The sequence below is a fragment of the Anas platyrhynchos genome, chromosome 2 (assembly GCF_047663525.1).
Source record: "Anas platyrhynchos isolate ZD024472 breed Pekin duck chromosome 2, IASCAAS_PekinDuck_T2T, whole genome shotgun sequence".
Taxonomy (NCBI): domain Eukaryota; kingdom Metazoa; phylum Chordata; class Aves; order Anseriformes; family Anatidae; genus Anas; species Anas platyrhynchos.
This window is the reverse complement of record NC_092588.1, coordinates 32935484-32956179: the sequence shown is the minus strand read 5'-3', so window position 1 is coordinate 32956179 and position 20696 is coordinate 32935484. Positions and strand designations below refer to the sequence as shown.

General features: G+C 37.3%; 1 protein-coding gene across 5 annotated transcripts in view; it reads right to left on the bottom strand.

Annotated features, from left to right (window-relative positions):
• JPH1 (junctophilin 1) overlaps positions 1-20696 on the bottom strand; it is an 89477-nt gene that overhangs the window by 16947 nt on the left and 51834 nt on the right. For all 5 annotated transcript variants that reach the window (XM_038173999.2, XM_038173996.2, XM_038173995.2 and 2 more), the window contains exon 3: positions 18644-18762. In XM_038173999.2, the coding sequence (XP_038029927.2) occupies positions 18644-18762 (119 nt within the window). The remainder of the gene's footprint in view (positions 1-18643; positions 18763-20696) is intronic.

Genomic DNA, 20696 nt, shown 5'->3' with positions numbered 1-20696 from the left:
CTGTCAATTTGCAATGACTATTTATTACAGACACATCTACATTCATGCTAGACTGCTCCTTATGATGTGAGCACCTCAGGCTGGAACGCCCTCTCTTTAGCCTTGGAGTGCTGGTCAGGTGGCATCCAAATTGATCTTGTGCGTACTCTCTGTAGAAGGCTGCTGCAGCACTTTTTGTTTCTGACCTACCTAGAAAACTCACATCCTGCGACAGCTCTCCACTGCCCAATATGTGTAAATATCTGACATTTATTAATATATCACAGCACTTGGACTGAAGGTACTTTGGTAAGAAGCATTCCTGGGCCTCACAAAATGTCAGCCTTCTCCACTGTTACCTGTGATCACCTAAAAGCCTTCCATGACTGAACAGAGTGACTGCCTCCTCCCAAAACCTCCAGACAGTTTTGGAATTTCTGAACCAAGGAGGGAGCCAGGTCTTGGCTGCTCATGTCTCCGTGTAGAGTGAAAAACAAACAAACAAACAACAACAACAACAACAAATCAACAACTCTGTGATTCTCTGATTCTGTGAACTCTCCAAGGAAGTTAACTGTCAACAGGCTAAAAGTGTCATATTTTTACTGGGTATTTGGCAGCATTTGATGCTAAGTGACACTGAGCCCCACTAGAGAAGGCTGTAGCTCTCTGCATCGAAGTAAAATCTGAGGTGTCTGATAAGACACAGAGCAATTTCTTCAACATAACAGAGCAAACCTCCTCCCATCCCCAAGCCCTCCAGTACATCACATACAACTATTAGAGATACATCCTTTGCCTCCAACCCTGCCAGACGTGTCTTTCTGACACTTAAATTCTTGGCTCTGTTCTGAAGTTAGCTTTGGAGATTCGCCAAGGACTTTTTTTACGTCTGTTCACTGTATTCAGTACAATCAGGTTATGCACCTGTCTGAACCACTGACTCCAAGCAGAAAGAACACAGTTCCTGCTTTCTTCTGAGGACTACGAATACTTGTCAGGACTTAGCATGCCCCCATTGTTAAAGGCATTATCCAACAATAGAGACATGGGCCACAGACTCCTCCTTTTTCTTCTGTGTATGTGCACTCAACAGCCTGATTCTGATGGAACGAGAGCCATAGCCATTTGGAAAGGGAGTCACTAACATTTGATCCTAGAAGGAGGCTTAGCTGCCTGTAATTTATAGGGAATACTTTATAGGATTTGAAGGTGGGAAGAAGGTAGGGTTGTCTTACCTGTCTAGGAAATAATCATGGAGTTCTGTTCTGTTTTTAGTTCGAGAAATGTGTAGATATATTATCACATATGATAATTCTGTGTGCCTAAGAAGAACCTGATCTGGAAAGCAGAACCAAGACATGTTTTCTAACCAAGATCAGGTTTCTTTGTAGATGAACCTATCTGTTTTCTCCTGCTGACTTGCTCGTCCTGCTACCACCTGTTCAAAATTGATGTGCCTTTGCTGCTGAAGTTTAGATATGGGTCAGTTTTGGTTCATACAGCTAATTGTGAAGCCAGCAGTTGGATGGCACCCTAAAGTGTGAGTTAGTCAGCAGCTGACAGGAATAGCCTCTGAAAATGGAAAGGACTGTGTGGATACGTACAATGTGTGCATGTGGAGTTGGATCCTGTAGTGAGCTGCTCTGCTTTGAAGAGCATTTTATAGGATCATAGAATCAATATCCTGAACTCGGAACGACCCATAAGGATTGTCAAGTCCAACTCCTGGCTCCAGACAGGCTACCTAAAAATTAAACCATATGTCTGAGAGCATTTTCCAAATGGTTCTTGAACTGCAGCAGGTTCAGTGCCGTGACCACTGCCTTGGGGAGCCTGTCCCAGTGCCCGACCAATCTCTCGGTGCAGAGCCTTTTCCTAACACCCAGCCTGACCCTCCCCTGTCCCAGCTCCATGCCGTTCCCCTCAGGTCCTGTTGCTGTCCCCAGAGAGCTCAGCACCTGCCCCTCCGCCCCCTTTGTGAGGGAGCTGCAGGCTGCCATGAGGCCTCCCCTCGACCTGCTCTGCTCTGGGCTGAACAAATGTCATTTAATGCTTTGCTTTGGTTGCAGACACATTCATAGTTCTTCTAAATCTAGAATTTCTTGTGGAGTTTTTGTGTAAAATGTCCTTCCTCCTGGAAGGTCTCCAGTAAGTGATGTGACAGCATGTCCAGCCCTGTAAATGAGAAGAGAAGGGTGCTCTGGTTCTGCCATGGCATTTTTAGAGAGGTGACAGCCGCATGCTTTCTCCCGTGGCCTAGTGAGGTATACATATTAGCAGCATGGCGCTGTTTCAGGATTGTGGCTCAAGCAGTGCCTGAAAATGTCATCTTGCAGGATAGTATAAATGCAGTCAGTGTTTCTGAAGAAGGCTAAGAAGACACTTTGTACCTTATCAGCTCAGAATTAAATCTGAAGCTCAAGACAGATTACAGAATGTAGCTTGGATAGTGAGAAAAAAGGTGTGGATATATATTCATATATTCCAGCTTCAAGCTGTACGCTTGCCTATTCAGTCTGGCCAGTTTCACTGATTTTGGCCTCTGTGTGAAGAAGAAGAAGAGATGAAGATGTGGGAATAGGGTGGGACTGAAGGAGGAAGAGTTCTGGAGGTGCTGAATGAACCAGGACTCCTTCCAATAGGGTTGGTGACCCTTCAAGGAACAATTCTGAATTCCATAGTCAATATGCATAACTGAATAACCTGGCATAACTGAGTAACCTGGCATAAATCTCATTTCCACAATTTAATGACCTTTTGCCTCACTTTAGTATAATCATGTCTATATCCTCAAAATTATTAAGCTAATACTTCTTTTCATTGGAAAAGCAGTCCTATACAGTGGCATATCAAAAACAAAAACAAAAACAAAAAATATGATGCTTTGTGGTAGGACTGAAGGACAATACATTTAAAAAAACACAACCAAACAACAACAACAACAACAACAAAAAAAACACAACACACAAGAACACTTCTGTGGTTTCCTATTACTATAAAGTAATACAGCAGTTCTTAGTAATATGCAGAATCAAAATATAATGGAATATTGAATTAAAACAGTACTATGTAAACTAAAATATACTATATTCTTGAATATTTTAGTTCAACACAGCACTATTTTCTGTAAGAGTTAATCCACTGTATCCTAATCTCTGGCAACTTTACATTTACTCTAGTATGACCTTGGACATGCCTTACTTGGTCCATGTGTAAAGAGTCTACACAGCAGACACTCAAGTTTGAAAGTTTTTCCCTGAACCAAAATTATCTAAGACAGGGAATTGTGTTGATATCAACAAACAATTTCCACGGTAAACATTTTCACAGTGGCAGGAAAGTTGTGTGAAACTTCACTAGGACATAAAATCTGATTCTGGGAACAGCAAAAATTTGGGGAGAGTAGGTTTTTCTGAGCTAAATTTGAGACACTAAGCAATATAAATGAGAGCCTCTCACCATGCTATGACAGCTGATATTCCTGCAGTCCTGCACTGTTTGTGACTGAAGCAGGGTCCTCTAAGACCCTATAGACAAGTGCAGGCTACAGGACCTGGGTATCTCTGGTCCTTTTGGTGGACTGGCATTCCACCTGTAAACTGGCTGGCTGTTGCACAAGAGGTGCATCCTCCTCATTCGCTTCCTCCTTTCCCCCCTCCTCTTTTTTCTCCTCCTGTTCTTATTTCTGAAGGCCAAGCTACAACCTTTAAATCACTTAAAAAGAAATTTGGATGGAAAGTGCTGTAATTATATACCCTCTGCAAAAATGCTAATTTGGGAATTACCTGGCATTACCTAAGAGACTTTACTTAATTAGGTCATCATAACTTGCATAACTATATTTAAAACCTAGAGGTTGATGTGTTCTTAACCACAGAGACTGATTTTGTTCTTCAGGCAAGTCTTCTCTATTTGTTCTTCACAGGAAAATGAAAAACAGAGCAAAAATCACCTTCTTAGTATATGGAAATAGAATTTAGGTTCTTACTCCATGCTATTTTACAGTAAGTAAAAACAAACAAACAAACAAACAAACAAACAAACAAACCAAAACAGAAAAGAAACAGCTTCTCTAAGAAAAAAAAAAGCAACACAACTTTATTAATAAATGTCTTACAATTTCTTCATGATACTTCTTCCACTCTTTGCTCACCATTCTTACAATTCAGGAAAAAACAGTATTTCAATTATAAAATTATTTTAGTTGTCTTTTGAAGATGGAAAAAAGATAGCAATATCTATGTATGGCTATATCTATGTATGCTCCAGAAAATACTGTTTAAAGTACAAGTGGGGCTGAAATTTTGTGATTCAATTTCAAAGTACATTTGAAGCAATCATTAAGTATTTGTTAGGAAACCTATTTCTGTTTTTTAAACTAGAATGCACATTATGTAACAGAACCTGACTAATTTTAGTACTATATAAAGAGTTAACTAATAACTGTACCTGTGTTTTGACCTAACACATTTAATTCCCAGGTAACAAATGCCAATAGCTTCAAGAAAATTTATGTTGTACTTCTAGATATATTCTATCCTGGAAGTGGATACTTTGATCCCTAATTCTGCTTACACATGTGCATTGTTAGCAGAAATACCCTCAGTCTTCACTGCAAGATTTACCTGATTGAATGGCGACAAGATCAAAGTTATTCTAACAGGATGCTGCAGTCCATATGCAAACTTCAGTGCAAATCATTGGTGGTACCAAGAAATGCCTCAAATCTGCCAAGTTTAGAGGCCCTGTTTTACTAAACTCCTGAATACTTCTTCAATAAAAAGAGTTTCTCCTCTGAAAGGTTCACAATCTAAAAATACAACAGAAAAGATAACAAAAGGGTTATGCCCATTTTACGGATGGGGGAACTAAAACAAGAGGAAATCACAGCCCAAAGCAAATGTTTCATCTGAATTCAATGGTAAGTTGTCAAAAAAATACTGTTATGCTTAAAGTTTTGCAAAATTCTTGGTAAAGTGATAGCCTGAAGCTGCACAGGAAGTCTTGGTAAAATTTAGGGGTGGAATTTAAGTTTTCTGAGTAGCCAAAAGCTAACATAGGTGTTCAGTCTTAAGTCTGTGATGTGTCTCCACAAATGTCATCTTCCTGGAGAAACTGGAAACTCTACTGAACTGGAATTCAAACATTGATTTTGTTTGTGTTTGGGAGAATGAAATAGTAAATGATGAATAGGTTATCTCAAGTTTCTAACTTCTCATTATATATCAGTACAAAACCAAGCCACAATATTATTGAAGCAAAACCTAAAGACTTAAGTTTCCAAGTGAACTCTACTAATTAAGGAAAAAAAATAATCTTTTAGTAATGCAGATTGCTATATACTGTTTGAGAGATAAGCCAGTAAAATTCACCTGGTTTGTTATCTTCTGATATGATCAATTGTTTTTTAGAGAATCACTGTTGGCAACACTATCTGTGATCTCATGATAAGATTTATTTATTACTCTGATGAACATTCATAAAACCTTAGAAGTCTGCTGACATATCTGATGATCAATTAATACAGGACCTTTTATCCTACAAATATCCAAAATGCTAGCATGTTAGACTTCACAATAGGTTATCTATTTTATAATCATTCCTCAGTATTCAGGATGGTAACTAGGTGAGGGAAATAAAAATAATAATTTATCAGTCTGTTAAAATAAGAGATTCAATGAGTCATTAAGAAAGTGCAAATAACTATATTCAGTGAGTTTTAGAAAGACAGTTTTTTTATTATTGCTTCATTGTGGATATGCGTAGAGGGGGGGAAGAACTATAATTAACGTCACTAGTACTTCCTCTGTTTTATCCTTTTTTTTCTGAAGACTACATGTGTAACAGGAAAAAAAGGCTTTTAACTGCTAGGCTGCTGGCTTGAATTCAGCCCAAATGAATGGACGGCTGTGCAATGTCATGTATGAAACATGTTGATGAACACAGCAGAGTGTAGCTATGGTTATGGCTTTAGCAATGCTTGGCAGCCCTGTCAGCCATCTTGGCAGGCTGAACAGGGATGGAATGGGCCTAGAGTTGGAGAGGGTGGGATTGTAGCCATAGAGAAATCTATAATTGTAATCTAAGATGCTCAAAGAGGCATAGGGCTCTGAGAGATGGGTTCTGCCTGATTTAGATATTGTAGTTAAGGATGTTTTTCCCCCAGCTGTCTGCAGCACCCTTCTAATGAATATAGTGTCCCTGCAGCAGAACATGGAAGAGTGCAACTATTTCATGATTGGGCCAACATGCAGCAAAGTATGTGAGATATCTGGTCCCCAGACAGCACTTGACTGTCAAGTGGGAGGTGGGATTCTCCTAAAAAGAAATACCCTAATTCCAGTGATGCACATGTATGTTATTTAATTTTTTACTTCCGAATGACATATACAGACCTCATTACCCTTTTTTGGTTGCACCTAGTTGTTTATGCCATCTCAAATAATGGCTCTCCTTCAGCATACGCAAGAATGTTTTAAACAGAAAATCATACATTGGCTAAAATTTAAAAATAAAGTTTACAACAAAAGAGAAATAAGAATTAAACTGTAAGGCATGGTTCACACTGTCTGTTGATATTTACAAGAAACCAAAGTTTGGATGCCTGTTTTAGCTTTTAGCATCTGATGGCACCTACATTTCTGTGAGGTATTACCAACATTTTAAAGGCTAGTAAGCAGCTTCCCTAGCAAGGGTCAAATCAAAAATCTCGCCTGGATTAATTTTTTTCTTCTTTTTCTGGATGGAGATACCATGGTTGCCTAGGAAAGCAAACTACAAGGTAAACATGAGGGAGAAGACTGCATGTTTTGCATAATCCAAACATATCCTGAAATATAGTGTTTACTATTTGGGATGCCTTATAAACTTTCTTGATTGACTTTCACTCCTAAATCCTCATTTCCTCCTCCTCCCCCCTTGAAAATACCTTCCCTTTGCTGAAATTTTATCCAGCTTAGGCTTCTGTGTTTTTTCAGTCTATTATTAACATTACTGCTTCCTTAAACACTATCCCTAGTAGTAGCTTTTCTTCTCCTACTGCACTGGAAGCAACAGGGATACTAGTGTGCTAGCATGTGCCAACAGTTAAATACTCACTAGATCCATGAACGTCATGGAGAATGATGCCTACGTGTATTTATTTTATGGAACTGTTGTGACTTGATCTGGTAGCCTGCTGTCCTTCAAGTCATGTACTACCAATGTGATCTCAAAATGTAACACAAAGATGGTGTATAATGTGATCCTATGCTACTGCCACAACCTGACAAATCCACATCATTATTTTGGGACATAAAAGTTAAAACACATGAACCTTTCACTTAGGAGTAACTTTAAAAGGTAGCATCACTAAATATAAGCATATTTTCAATTCAGCTTTAAACGCAGCTTTTCCTTCTTATTAAGTAAAGATAAGCACCTACAACAGGTAAAAACTGGTAGAAACTGCTTACCAAGTGTCTCATGTAGAACAATCCCAAACACTCAAATATCTGCGTATCAAGGATGCCCTCTCAACTATTTTCTTAGCTCCTCTTAGGAAACAGTTTTGTGCAGTATCATAAACAATTTCCAAGTAGTTTTGCTAGAATATCTGTCTAGTATGTTTAAAATATCTGCCAATACTTTATTTTCCTAGTTTTGACATCAATAAAAATCTACATCAAACACTTCCTGTCACAGAGTTTACAAAGACCAAGAGTGCTGAGTTACTTATTTACTGGCTACACATACAGCGACATGCATACACCTGTCCAAACCCATGGCTAGTTTTTATGCCTCTGTATTTACTCTGTTCTGATATTTGCACAACACAAGGTAACTATTAGTGTGGCCTGTGAACTGACGACTTTGTTACTAGTCTATCTATTTCACACAGAGAATGAGCTTCTAAAATTACAAAGGTATTTGTTGAAAAGTATATGATATTACGTTATCTCAAAATGCTATAAGAAACCTCTTGAAAATATTAAATTGTCTTCTCAAGCACCTGGACTTGAGCTGCTAGCAACAACAAAGATGAAAAAAGGAAACTGAAATCATATACAACGTCACAAACTTGTGAGTCTAACAGTAGGATGACACAACAGAAACGTTAGTCTATCTGTAAGGAACTCAGACTGCCTCCTCTTTCCCTACCTGTCAGTTCCTGCAAATCTGAAGTTAATTTGAGACACCCCATCATTATCATACTTGAATACAATACACAAGCTGCATTTTTATATTTTGTATTCCCAACAACTCTCCAATAAATAATTGAAGAATAAAAAAGAAATGACTCTCTAAAAGATTTCCTTCCACAAAAGGTTCCTAAACACGTCATTATGGAACAAACGTATATACACTGAAAGATCTGAGAGCAGGAAAAAATAGACTAATGAATCTAAAAAACTGTCTGCAGCCAACACTAAGTAAAAACAATCTACTTATTCTGATTGTACAATCTCTGCTTCCTTTCTGTAACTGTTTTAATGGTGACTAAAGCTGCTGTGACATTTGTAGAAACAGAAACAAAATTCATAATTGTATTTGCATAATAAATTACAGTGTGTAGGCTCTTACACTTTTGGACTCATTACCACTAGAAACACAAAACAGATTTATCCCACCTGATAGACAGCACTTTGAAAGCTGCACAGCTCTCTAACACCTCACTGGGACATCAGCTCATGGGCACAGAAATTGCTCATGACCAGCAATCTTAATTACTTCACGGCTTTCTTTACTTACCCTAACTCTCTGCTGATGAATACTGACAGAAGTTCAAAAAATATTTGACAAGATTATATGGTGTTGGCATATGGCTCCTGTATTTAGGCCAGGCTTCATTTTTCCAGGCTGGATAATATACACACATTGTACTTAATGTGAACGCTCCCAGCTAAATAACACACGTGCTATAATCTACTTGAATGCTTGTGAGCCTGCAGGCTGCTTAATATGAAATAGCTGAGAAGGTAACTTTTAGCTTTTTCACAGAAAAAAATACAGCCTATTTTATATCAGCCAGGCTGCAATGAGGCATGAGGGAGATTGAAGCCTTTAGTCAGTGTGTGCTTTACTGTCATTATTAAGAATAGGACATGAATCTCTGTTCATGGGAACCTGCTTTCTGAAAACTGGAAAAAAAAATCCCTGGAAAATTTAGCAAATGTTAACTGCAGCAGTGGTGTTTTTTAAGCTCCTTTATGTCTATCATAAAGGATGGGCAGAAGTGAAAGGCTGTAATTTTGCTCTCATCACCACTGCATATTCTCTGAAGAGATAAGTATGTATATAAAGAGTTTGTTAATGTGGCGTAATAGCCCTCTTTACCCAGCAAAATTATATTTCTTTACATTTCTCCCAGCATGTTCACACTTGCCTTGTATGACGATGCCCAAAGCTATAGACACTATTTCAGAGTGCATGTCACTGGCATCATGCAGAGAAGGGACCATTACCCTTCTTCTCCATGACGTGCTTCTGTATATGCAGCCTGGAATAGACACTTCTCCTGCTGGATCACATTTCAGGTGCATGGCTATTACCCTGCTCCATGGGAGTCTGGCAACTGACCTCAACAGGAGCAGGTTCACATCTCATCTCCAACTGGCTGAGTCTGTCAGCCCTTAAGGCTGTCTCATAGCACTTCTGAGGAGCAAGTCACTGTCTTCAATTTAAATACTGATAATTCTGCCAACTAGCTTGCAATTGGTGAGCGGCTGTTGGTGTGAATGGCAGTGCTCACTTTCTGCTGTCTGTGAAACGTTACTGAGAACTCTGTTCCAGCTTGTGTTTGCAACATACCACTTCACTACTGCCTGTTGATTTAAATAATGTTGTTCACCATATTATAAAAACACACAACATATCACACATGATATTTAGCTAGTGATTAGTGAAGAATCAGATGAGATGACTACCAATTTCCATGTCATTTTATTGGCTTCTTTCTCCTTGCTATTTTACATTTCCATTTATTACTTTTTTTTCCCTCATCAACAACCTCCAGTATTCCTGTATTCCTGTAGAATCAGACAGGAAAACTATCTAAGAAGTTCTAAAGAAGTCCTTTTGAAAACATTATGAATTAGTAACTGTCATATCTTTTTTTTTTTTAATCTAAAATATACAGTTTATTTTAGTTCAGGATTAAAATGGGAACTGATTTAGGCTACCATATTTTAAATCAAAACTAAAATACTTATGTCTCTTAATATTTATTGTTCTCTTAGTTTATTCTCTCCTCTTGCATAGGATACATGGATTTGCCTCTATTTAACATCAAAGCTCTCAACATGAGCATCCCAGTTCCCAGTGAGGCTTTGATAACAGACTATTGAAGTTGTATCATGTACATTGCTTCTTGGGCCACATACAAACATGGAAGAAAGAGCAGGGTTTTCTGTTTTGTATTTTGTTACCTTTACAGAATTTGATACCGTATACTAAGAAAAAAATTATACAAAATTTCTTACACAAACCAACCCTCAAGCTCCTGGTTCATCTGTTCACATACGCAATGTTACACAGATATTAGAAATTACTTAATTTATAGTAGATGCTCTACTGATACATCTCAATTAGCTTCAGATTAAAACAGGAACTACTTCCACTAAGCAACTTTAAGAAACCACAAAATGACACAACCTAGAGGTTTTTGGAGGACAAGAAAAATATCATTCATAGCTATCAGATGCTTTTCAATACAACAGTATTGTTATTTAGTAAATTTAAAAACCAAGTAAAATTTTCGCCAGTCATTCTAACTTTGGGCTCATTCAAAATTCATATCTGACAAAGAAACAGTGCCTGCATTGTTTGTTCTCTGAACACCTTTAGGAGCTTTAGGAGTAATAAAAAAGCAGAGCCTAGGATATGCACCCAGGGCTTGGGTTCGGGACAATCCATCAAGCATTTCTTATGCTTGTGGATTATGTAACAGTTAGACTCAGTACTGGGAAGACATGAAATGTCATCAAACAACTGAAATTACATTTGAATGATTTATATGTGGAAAGTAACTAGACAGGGTTTCAGACTCTGCTGATTCTAGTCAGGAATTTAGTCAGGAATATACTGCCTTTATTTAAACTCAAGATATTTCAAAGGGAGAACTACTTGTCACTGTGATTCATCATGTCATCATATGGTAATGGAAGACTTCAGTTTTTAAAAAGTTTCCTTTATCCCCTTGCATTTGTAGAAAAAAACACCACTGATTTATGAACTTGAAAGATGCAAAAGCAAAAGTCAGATAAAGAGATCCAAAATTCACTGCTTTTACAATATGAGGTTTTATGAATTTTGTTGGAGGGTAAAGGGTTAATTCAATATTTTTCAATATTAAGAAACAGTATGTCATGAAAACATGGTAGTACTCATTAAGCTGCATTGAACTTCTGGCAAAATTGATTTTTTACATTTAGCAATGGACTCAATTAAGAAACTTATGAAGTGGGGTAACAGAACTGACTACAGAACTGAAAATGCCAGAACTGCACAAATTCACCAATCAGTTTAATTCTGGTAAGATTAGGGCATGTGCTTAGCCCTCCATCCTATTGTAGCTTCTTTCCCGAGATACTATTGATCTTTCGTACTTTAAGAAAACCCCCTAATCACCATGTCACTTGCCATTCTTACAGTGTCAGTTCTCCCTCTTCATCTCTAAACTCTAGGTTTTCACCTCTAAACTCTGTTTGCAATAACCCCTTACTGCTCCTCTTCTCCAAATTTAACTCATACTTCACAGTTTAGCAACCAACAAATACCTTTTTAACCTCAAATGATACTTTCTGAAGAGCCTCTGCTGATTGCTTCATCATATCTCAGTACCAGTACTTTATTCTCAACCTCCTTTGACGCAGTTGGCCACATACACTTCTGGAACATTTTTCCTCTGTTAAGTTCTATGATTCATCCTCTTATTTTCCCCTCATTTTTTCTTACCCTCTTTAAACATACTTTCAAGGAAAAGAATCACAGATTACTCTGTTCTTGGTCCCACTTCCTTCTCTTCTTACACTCTTCATCCTGTCTAATCTCACCATACAAAAAAAAAAAAAATCAACTACCATTTCCATGCTGGCTACGTTTCAGTTCCAGATTTGACTCCTGTTCAGATTAAGATCTGAGAGAGTAACTGTTACATGAATAAAATGCAGAAATCTTCATCCTCTCCAAATTCTCACCATGATCTTTCACACCATTCTGAAAAAGGCATTTCTCTGTATTATGCAGGTCTATAACTTAAACACCGTATTTCTCTCTCTCTAAACTCTCTCTACTTTTAGGGTAACCTTAAGTCTTGCAGATTTTCTTTGAATAAAATGCTCAGTATATTATCCATCTATTTCTCTCTCCCTGGCAAATGTGGAATGCAGCTGCAAAGATCATTCTTTTTCTACCCTTTCCTCTGAAATACATCTCTGGCACCCCACTTCCTATAGAAACAACAACAAAGAAGCCCACAGACCAGCAGCAAGTATTAAGTGCTCGTGGTCAAGTAGAACTTGATGTTTTCATCAGCCCAGTATAACTGATATCACATGTTTAAAAACAAAACCCTTTTTCAACGTAATTTAAATCTGCACTAGTATAATAAAATCCTTTAAAAATAAATTTCCATACTCTAGTGAAAAGTAGCACTATAAGTAAAGTTCCCAAAGTACAGACCTTGTTAGTTGAATTTCAACTTGGAACAAATATTTATGACAGTTATAAATAGCATTTATAATGGAAATGTTGACATGCTGTGATAATGCACCCATGTGATAGACCCTAATTCATCTTGTCCTTGGCTAATGGACACTGGGACGGACCAATATAGAAATCTACTGGAGCAGGACAACAGTGGTCAGGTTCTGTGTCCTGGAAGGAATGGATCTTTTGGAGGGCAAATGAATAATACTGAGTGGGAAACAGGAGTCAATTAAAATGCTAAGGTAGCACTGACGTCCTTCTCTCATACCTCCCATGGTGGCAGCTTTATAGAAGGCTTTAAGAAGGTACTTCATTATAGCAACTTTGCAGTGACAAAACCCAAGTTAGCCCAGGCTAGTTGCCTGACTATCTGGTTAGCTTCACAGTCAGATTCTGTAGCCTTCATAGTTGTATCTAGATGTAAATTAACTAGCTCAGTACTTAATGGAAGCCTATGAAAATTACAGTAATTTCAACAGCTTTATTTCTCTACAGGAAGCTGGCTCTCCGTTATTAGTTTTTAAAGTTAATTACGTGCTTTTTTTCCCTAAGCAAGTCACTTGATTATGTCACTCAAAAGTATGTTGGAGTGACTGAGAAAGCATTCTGGAAGAATGAAGGCCATTCCTTTGCAGTCTCTCCTCCTTCTCCTTCTCCTTCTCCTTCTCCTTCTCCTTCTCCTTCTCCTTCTCCTTCTCCTTCTCCTTCTCCTTCTCCTTCTCCTTCTCCTTCTCCTTCTCCTTCTCCTTCTCCTTCTCCTTCTCCTTCTCCTTCTCCTTCTCCTTCTCCTTCTCCTTCTTTCTCCTTTCTTCTTCTTCTCCCAACTCCCTTCTCTCTTAACCTAGATGCATTCAGGAGCGAGCTGAGCTAGCATGTGCGTGACAGTGGGGCAGGATGGATGCAGGCTCCCAGTGAGTTGAGTGGTTGTCAGTGGGCAGGACAACAGATGTGGAAGGGTGAGGGCATCTATATCTAGGGTTTTGCAAGACAGGTGATAAATTTGGAAGTCAAGTGGTCAGACAATAGTTATAAAAATAAAGGAGAGAACAAGAATAAAGCTTGAAGCTCACCTTTTCTTTTAGTCCACCTTGTTTCTTTGATTATTAGACAAAACACAAGTGCCTCAGTACAGGGTTCTCCAGACTTATGTAGAAAGAGGATGGAAATAACAAATTGTACAGGAAAGATGCCACAGGAAGAATCCAACAACAGTTGCATGAGGATGATGAAGCCGTATGTCAAATCATTTCAGAAAACGAACAGGCTCTTGCATGACTAAGAATAACTAGTGAGCTTCCTTATGCTTTAAGGCACAAACTGATGGCATGGCTGGTAACTGTAATCAGGGGGAAATGCTCATTGTAATTGGCTTTTAAAATATAAATATCTGGCCTGGTCCACATGCATTTAGCCAGTACATTCCTGTTAATTAGCATCAGGAAGAAATCTCTCTTTCCTGTCCATATGGAGTTTGCATTTTGTGAACTGGAGGAGGTGGAGATGGCAGAGAAGAGGAAGATGGGAAGGATGTGTTTTCTTCCGAGGCTACAGACGTCAACTACTGGTCAAAAGAAAATGTAAAACGCAGTTTCTCTTTAAGGCACTAGAAACCATCAGACGTTGTCTATTGCTTAAAATGCTTTTATTTTTGAAACTAGTAATGTCAGAATGTTATGTGATAGTGTTGCTGTAACGGTATCCAAACAAAATAAGAAAAAATCCTGGTAAAAACTATGAATTCTTATTCTTTTTATTAGAAAATCTTTGTTCTCTGCACATATATTTCATCTAAAATTCCGTCCATCTCTTTAGCAAGAATTAACTGCTAAATTGCTTCTCTATTTCTTTTGTGCCTTGTTCAGGATGTCAAAAGCTGGAAGATGTTCTCGCGAGCCACGTGTGTTCTTCAGGCAACTGGCTGGCTTGATAAAACAATTCAGATTCTGCCATAAAACAATTCAGATTTGAATTTCCAGAGCTTAATTGGTCCATGGTAAAGTGCCCAGACTACTCTTACCCTGCAGCAAAGTAGTTTTACCCCTCTTTCGTTTAATCAAATGTTATTCATTCAAACTTAATGAAAGAAGAGTATACATTTGCTGCAGGATATATATGTACACAGACAATTACAGCTTAGCTGTCCAGTCTGTGCAAGTTCATACTTTAGCTTACCTCCTGACAGCGTGTTTACAAGAGCATATGTTAGAGATGGTTTGTAGAATTCAGCATGAATGGATAAGTCACAGCATCCATTAAACTTATGCAGGACTAGAACAATCTTATCCCTTTTTACTGGGTGCCAAAAGCCTTTCTTTTGTTACGTCTTTGATACATCACTTCAATTAGTTATTTACCCTTCTCTAGGCTTTAACAAGAGACACAAAACTACTTTTACTGATTTTCTCTGAGAAAATACAAAAATCTCAAACTGTCCTTGGATAACTCCCTTGACTGAGAAAAAGGCTCAGGTTTCATTTGTTTCCTGTCCTGACATGCTCTTTTCTGACACATCTACAAGTTTAGTGATCCCTAGAGGAACCAAACAGGTCAGAGCTGGGATTTCTCAAAATTCGTTGTATTTAGCAATAAAAAGGTCTGTAAAGTCTGGCCTCAATAAAGTCCGCAACATTTGCTAAATGTACAAATCCTACAACCTTGAGGGTAGGGCTCTACAAAGATATTCTATCTTCATTGCTATCAACCACTAGCAGAATTTTGTCTGAGTCCAGCATGAACAAGATTAGAGAAAACAGCTCCCTGCAACGTTATGAACCTCTAGACCATGGCACCAACCTTTTCAACCACACTTATTCATACTTGCTTTCCTTATATGCAAATATTAAGGTAATTAATTAGTGTGCAAATTAAATCTGAAGATTCCTATGTCACCTCAACATTCATGATTCAGACTGACATAATTATTTGTACCTGCTGAATGTTGCTTTGCTTCCTAATGCTTTGTTCTCATTTCAATCTCCTTTTAAACTACATTACAAAGCTAGAACATCTTGGCAGCTTCTGATGAATGTCTTAATGAACATAAAATTTAAATGAAGAGAAAGTAATTGGGAAGTGAGAACTGTCATGGTACAATGAATTATGAATACTCACTGTAATTATAAATTGTGTATAATACTAGGATATATGGCCCAGAAGGCTGCATTTAAAAAACCTGAAATTTAAGAGCTTTATCAAAGATTTTCAAATATTTATATGGCCTTCGGTCTTAGATAGTGCAGGCAGAGATCACTCCTTAAGACAGACAAAAATACTTAACTTGTTTACGGAGATGTATATGTATTTCTCGTTTCTTTTCCCTTTCTTGTTGATTTGGTACATACACTTAGTTCTTGCTGACAGCATGTTTGTTTACCATTCTAAGCAGTTGAAGCAAAGAGAGAAAAATTACGCTTTCCCACCATAAGTAATTTTCAAGACAATTTAGCACAATGGTAAGCTTTCTCTTAACAATAGTTTTACAAACTGAGATACAATGTGTGTCATTAGCTTTTAGAAGCACTAACAGAAGCTTAAAAAGGAATTGTAAAAATAAAGAGCTCAAGCAACAGAAGAAAACTGAGAAATTGCCATTAGTAGGCAACAATGCTTACCTAGTTTTCATTCAAACATATGAAAATGGTATTTGAAGAGCAGATTCTTGCTGCTGTTTGTGTGAGGGAATGTAAATATTTAAAAAATATATTTATCTATTTTATTATCTTAAATGACAAAAGTTATTGCTAATATTGCCCTATCACTTGTAGTATGGCATGTGAGAAATATGTAAATAAGTAAGCACTTGTACATGTGAGCCTCAGGGTTAACTGGCACTGCTTTGGAAGAGTGTATCTGAAAAAGACATCATGAGCACTGGGGATGAGAAGGCTCTCTGACACAGTAACACCGGAAAGCATCACAATGACGTACAAAAGTGGTGTTTTGCTGCAGCTTACAAGTGAAAGTTAGTCAACATCTCAGCATCTTGAAGTTATCCAAGCAAAGGGAATAACAATCTTTTCGAATGTATACAAATATCCTGCATTTAGCCATCCTGAAAATAATGAGGAAATGTAAAATTTAGATTCCAAAAGAGATATTTATCTTTTGACAAATATCTAACTAATTGATAAACATTTCCATACAAAGGATAGAGTTAGAAGACGTTGAGGTGTTTTGTTACTCGCTGTAGACACATAGAGCTGGAATGAGGGAAAGGATACAAACCCTTTCCTTTGGTAACTGAAAGAAAAGTTTAAGTGAGAGGAAAATAAGAATCCTACACCTTCCTTCCCCAGATCTCAGCCAATTTGTCATCAATGTTACTTCCTATCCAGTGGCAGGAAGTAAAAAAAGACACCTAACAAATTCTTTATCTGGTGGATTTCTTGGTGTCGCATTTCACACCATCACACGTTTACATTTTCTCTTGAGTATTCTAGCTATTTCCTTATTTCAAGGATTCAGCAGCTTTGAAATACTTTCACTCCAAGTGCTTTAACTCCTTCATTTCTATTCTCAGTCAAGCTTTCTTTGACAGGGTCCTTGCTACTAGTTCTCTTCATGACTAAAGTTCTTAACTAATGACCGATAAGATGAACTGCTGCTATAAAATGGGAGTTCATCAGCTGATGAAAGAATGAAATAGTGAAAAAATGAAAAAAAGAAAAAGACTTTGGTATCACAGAAGTCAGTGTGGGCCACTGATATGACGAATCCACAGATGAGGAAGTATTGAGGTAATTTCCAACAGTGAAAGGTACATACTGATACCATGTTAAAGCCAGTAAAGTCTTATGGCTGCAATTACTTCTGCTGAGCACTGCCTATGGTTCTGGTCATCCACATTAAAGAAAGACACACTTAAACTAGGATGGATACAAAGAATCGTTGATAAGGGGAATGGAGATTCTAACCAATGTGAGGTGACCAGCCTTTGACTTATGTACTAAGCAAATAAAATAATAAAGCCCCAACCCTCCCAACCCCGATGGGGTTGCTCTCTACAACAGAATACTTAGAATTAAAGCAAAAAAAAAAAAAAAAAAAAAGTGTTGTTTAAGCTAACTGACAATAATGTGGATTGTTAGAAAATGTTGAAAAGATAGTTCTTCAATTATAGGGTCTGTACTATGTAGTAGTACCTTTAAGCACAAAGGGGTTTGTATCTGCATAAGATTATGGTAAGTGTATACAATAATCTATTTTTGAATAAAAATGCAGACAAGTCCTCAAAAAGTAATAAATGATATGAAAACTCATTTGATAGGTAAAAGAAAGGACAAAATTCTGAAAATACATTAATTTGCATAAGTGAAGATCCATTTTACCTATTCAACCTTAAACTAAAGAGCCATACACAAAAATATTAACTTATTGGAAAGACACCAGAAAAACAAGGTAAAAACCACATTGCTTCTTTTACATCAACTTTCCAAACCGTATGACAGGTGAAAATATGTTGCAGTGTGACACAGAATTGATGCTATGATATCCTGAGTCTGGGACTAATCTTCCACTGAGCACCACAGGCATAAGAGGAAAGAGTCCCTCTCAAGTTATGTACGTGCAATGGCAAAGCATTCTCCAGAACTCAGCCCTTAGCTAGCCAAGACCGTCAAAATTTCCCTCAGACAGTAAAAAGCGTGTTCCTGTAATAAACACGATACAGAAACAATCTGAATTTCTGTTGATTTATATTCTCTGAAGTCTTATGTTGACATCATCCTGAAGAAGCTATTAACTTCAGACAAAGCTTGATACCGACTTTTTGGCACTGTTTTATACAAAGCAACAGTCAACAAATAATTAAAAAATGAAAACAAAATCACCCTAAGGAACACGCAGTCTTCATTACAGTCACATAACTACTGCTTCTGTATAAACAACAAAATGGAACGAACTTTTTAATTTAACACAGAACCTTTCTACTGTAAGAAAAAAGACTAGCCACAAAACAAAACCAATCTATAATTACCTGGTTGGTAGAAATTTGGTGAAAGTTCTCTGGCAACTGCTCTTGCAATATCACATTCCTGGCGAGCAGACTGAGCGGCCTGATCCGCGGCATCAGCTTTAGCTCTGGCATGTGCAGTTCTGTACAGAGTAGAAAACAGTTTATATGCAGAGGAGTCTATTATGAGTTACATCAATAATGCGAGAATAAAGTACTGCTGCTCTTAGCTATTGTGCACTGCACTGCATAGTGCAGTTAGTCCCACTTGCTGTGAATCACTACAAATCAAAGTATTCCACAATCAACGTGTTACTCAGTTTTTCAGTCTTGCTCATCCTTGTATCACATTTACTTGTAGGTACAGAATTCACAACTCAGCTTAATATTTAACTTTCTCAACAGAAGAAAAAAAAAAAAACACAACAAGGTATCTAATTGAAACTGAGATTATGATTATTTGGTCAAATGCTAATGCACAGAAGTGTACAGAAGGTCAGACTGGGACACTACACTGACTCCCAAACAGGTGTCTGCGAGACCAGGACACATGGTGCTCAAAGGGACTGTGGAATGCCTTTAAAACAACCTTTACAATGCTTCAAAGTTAACATTCAATGCTGGGGGAATGGCAAAATTGAGGTATATTGTCCCCAAAATTTGAGAAATGTGTTCCACAGTCAGACCATGTTGGAAAAGAATCAGATAGAAAACATGTTTGATGCTTCAATAGACATTTTATATTTAAATTTATATAAATAAATATAAATTAATAAATACATATAATAAATAAATAAACCTCCATTTATATAAATGGAGACTTAACACTTCTAAATTCTTGTAATTCACTGAATTTCAAATCCAAAACAATCTGAAAAGGCAACTTTTCTGAAGTCAAGACAAGAGTTTGGAATGCTTTCATAAAGTAATCTTCACTCTGCTTCCCCCTTTTTTCTTCTGTTATTTTTAAAAAAGACTCAAGAAGAGTTTGTGCAAGTGCCTGTCACTACTGACTGCAAATTGATAGTTGTGTTACTGCACAATTGCATTGCTGTTTGTCCCATCTTCCCTCACCACTTCATTTTTTAAATGGTCATATGTATAAAAATTCCTGATGGCAGTGATCTCTGCATCTCTGCAGTGCTAGCACATAGCCTAGAGCTATAAAATGCTTCATTAGAACTGAGGGGAAGCTAAACATGGCAAAACAGCAGAGTTTTTCAGGGCCTCTAGAGAGAGTCATAACATTTCTAAAAACAGTTATATTCAATTTTATGATCTCAGGAATTTTCTCATAGCATTCTAGCAGAAAGCTTACATTTAAGTAAGAATAAATTAGCAGGACAACAAAAGCAGCATTTTTTATCCTAAAAGCTGGGTGATAACATCAACAGCAGCCATATAAATGAAACCCCCAAACTTTCAGCGATTTCTATGTAAAAAATCAGCTTTATTTGCAGGGAATAAAGAAGAGTTCTATGTGTTTTAGACACAGGAAGAATTAATGTAGGTATTGTACTGAATGAGCACCAAGAGATTAACAGTATTGCAGACTTTGCATTTCTAAAAAGATGCTTAATCTCATAGGGTACTAGTATAAACACAGACATAAAAAAACACATAGACAGTTTCATCTGTGGTGCCTGAAGAAGATTTAAGTTACATCCTCCCCAAAATGTGTCTGTGGATAAATGTTGAATGTTATTTCAAAGCTTAACTTGTCATAATTTAATGGATAAATATCAGCTTATGTTGCTTTCTCATTGGTCCCTCTAGGTCTCCAAAAAGAAGATTATAATGAGGAAATAAGTGATAACACCTTTGACTTGTAGTCAGGATCAGGAAAGAAACTGTTAATCAAAACAAACACATGTTATAATCCCATATGTGTTCTGTGCAGTTCATGAATGGTTGTACGGTATGTACTTGCTTAGTAACAGTAATCAAAACTGTTCTTTCTCTATAATCATTATTTTCAATTAGATGAGCTATTCTTAGCTCCTGCATAATTATGTCTATGTAGCATAAACCTAATGAAGCAATCATAGCACTGGGACATTGTTTTATGAGACAATAA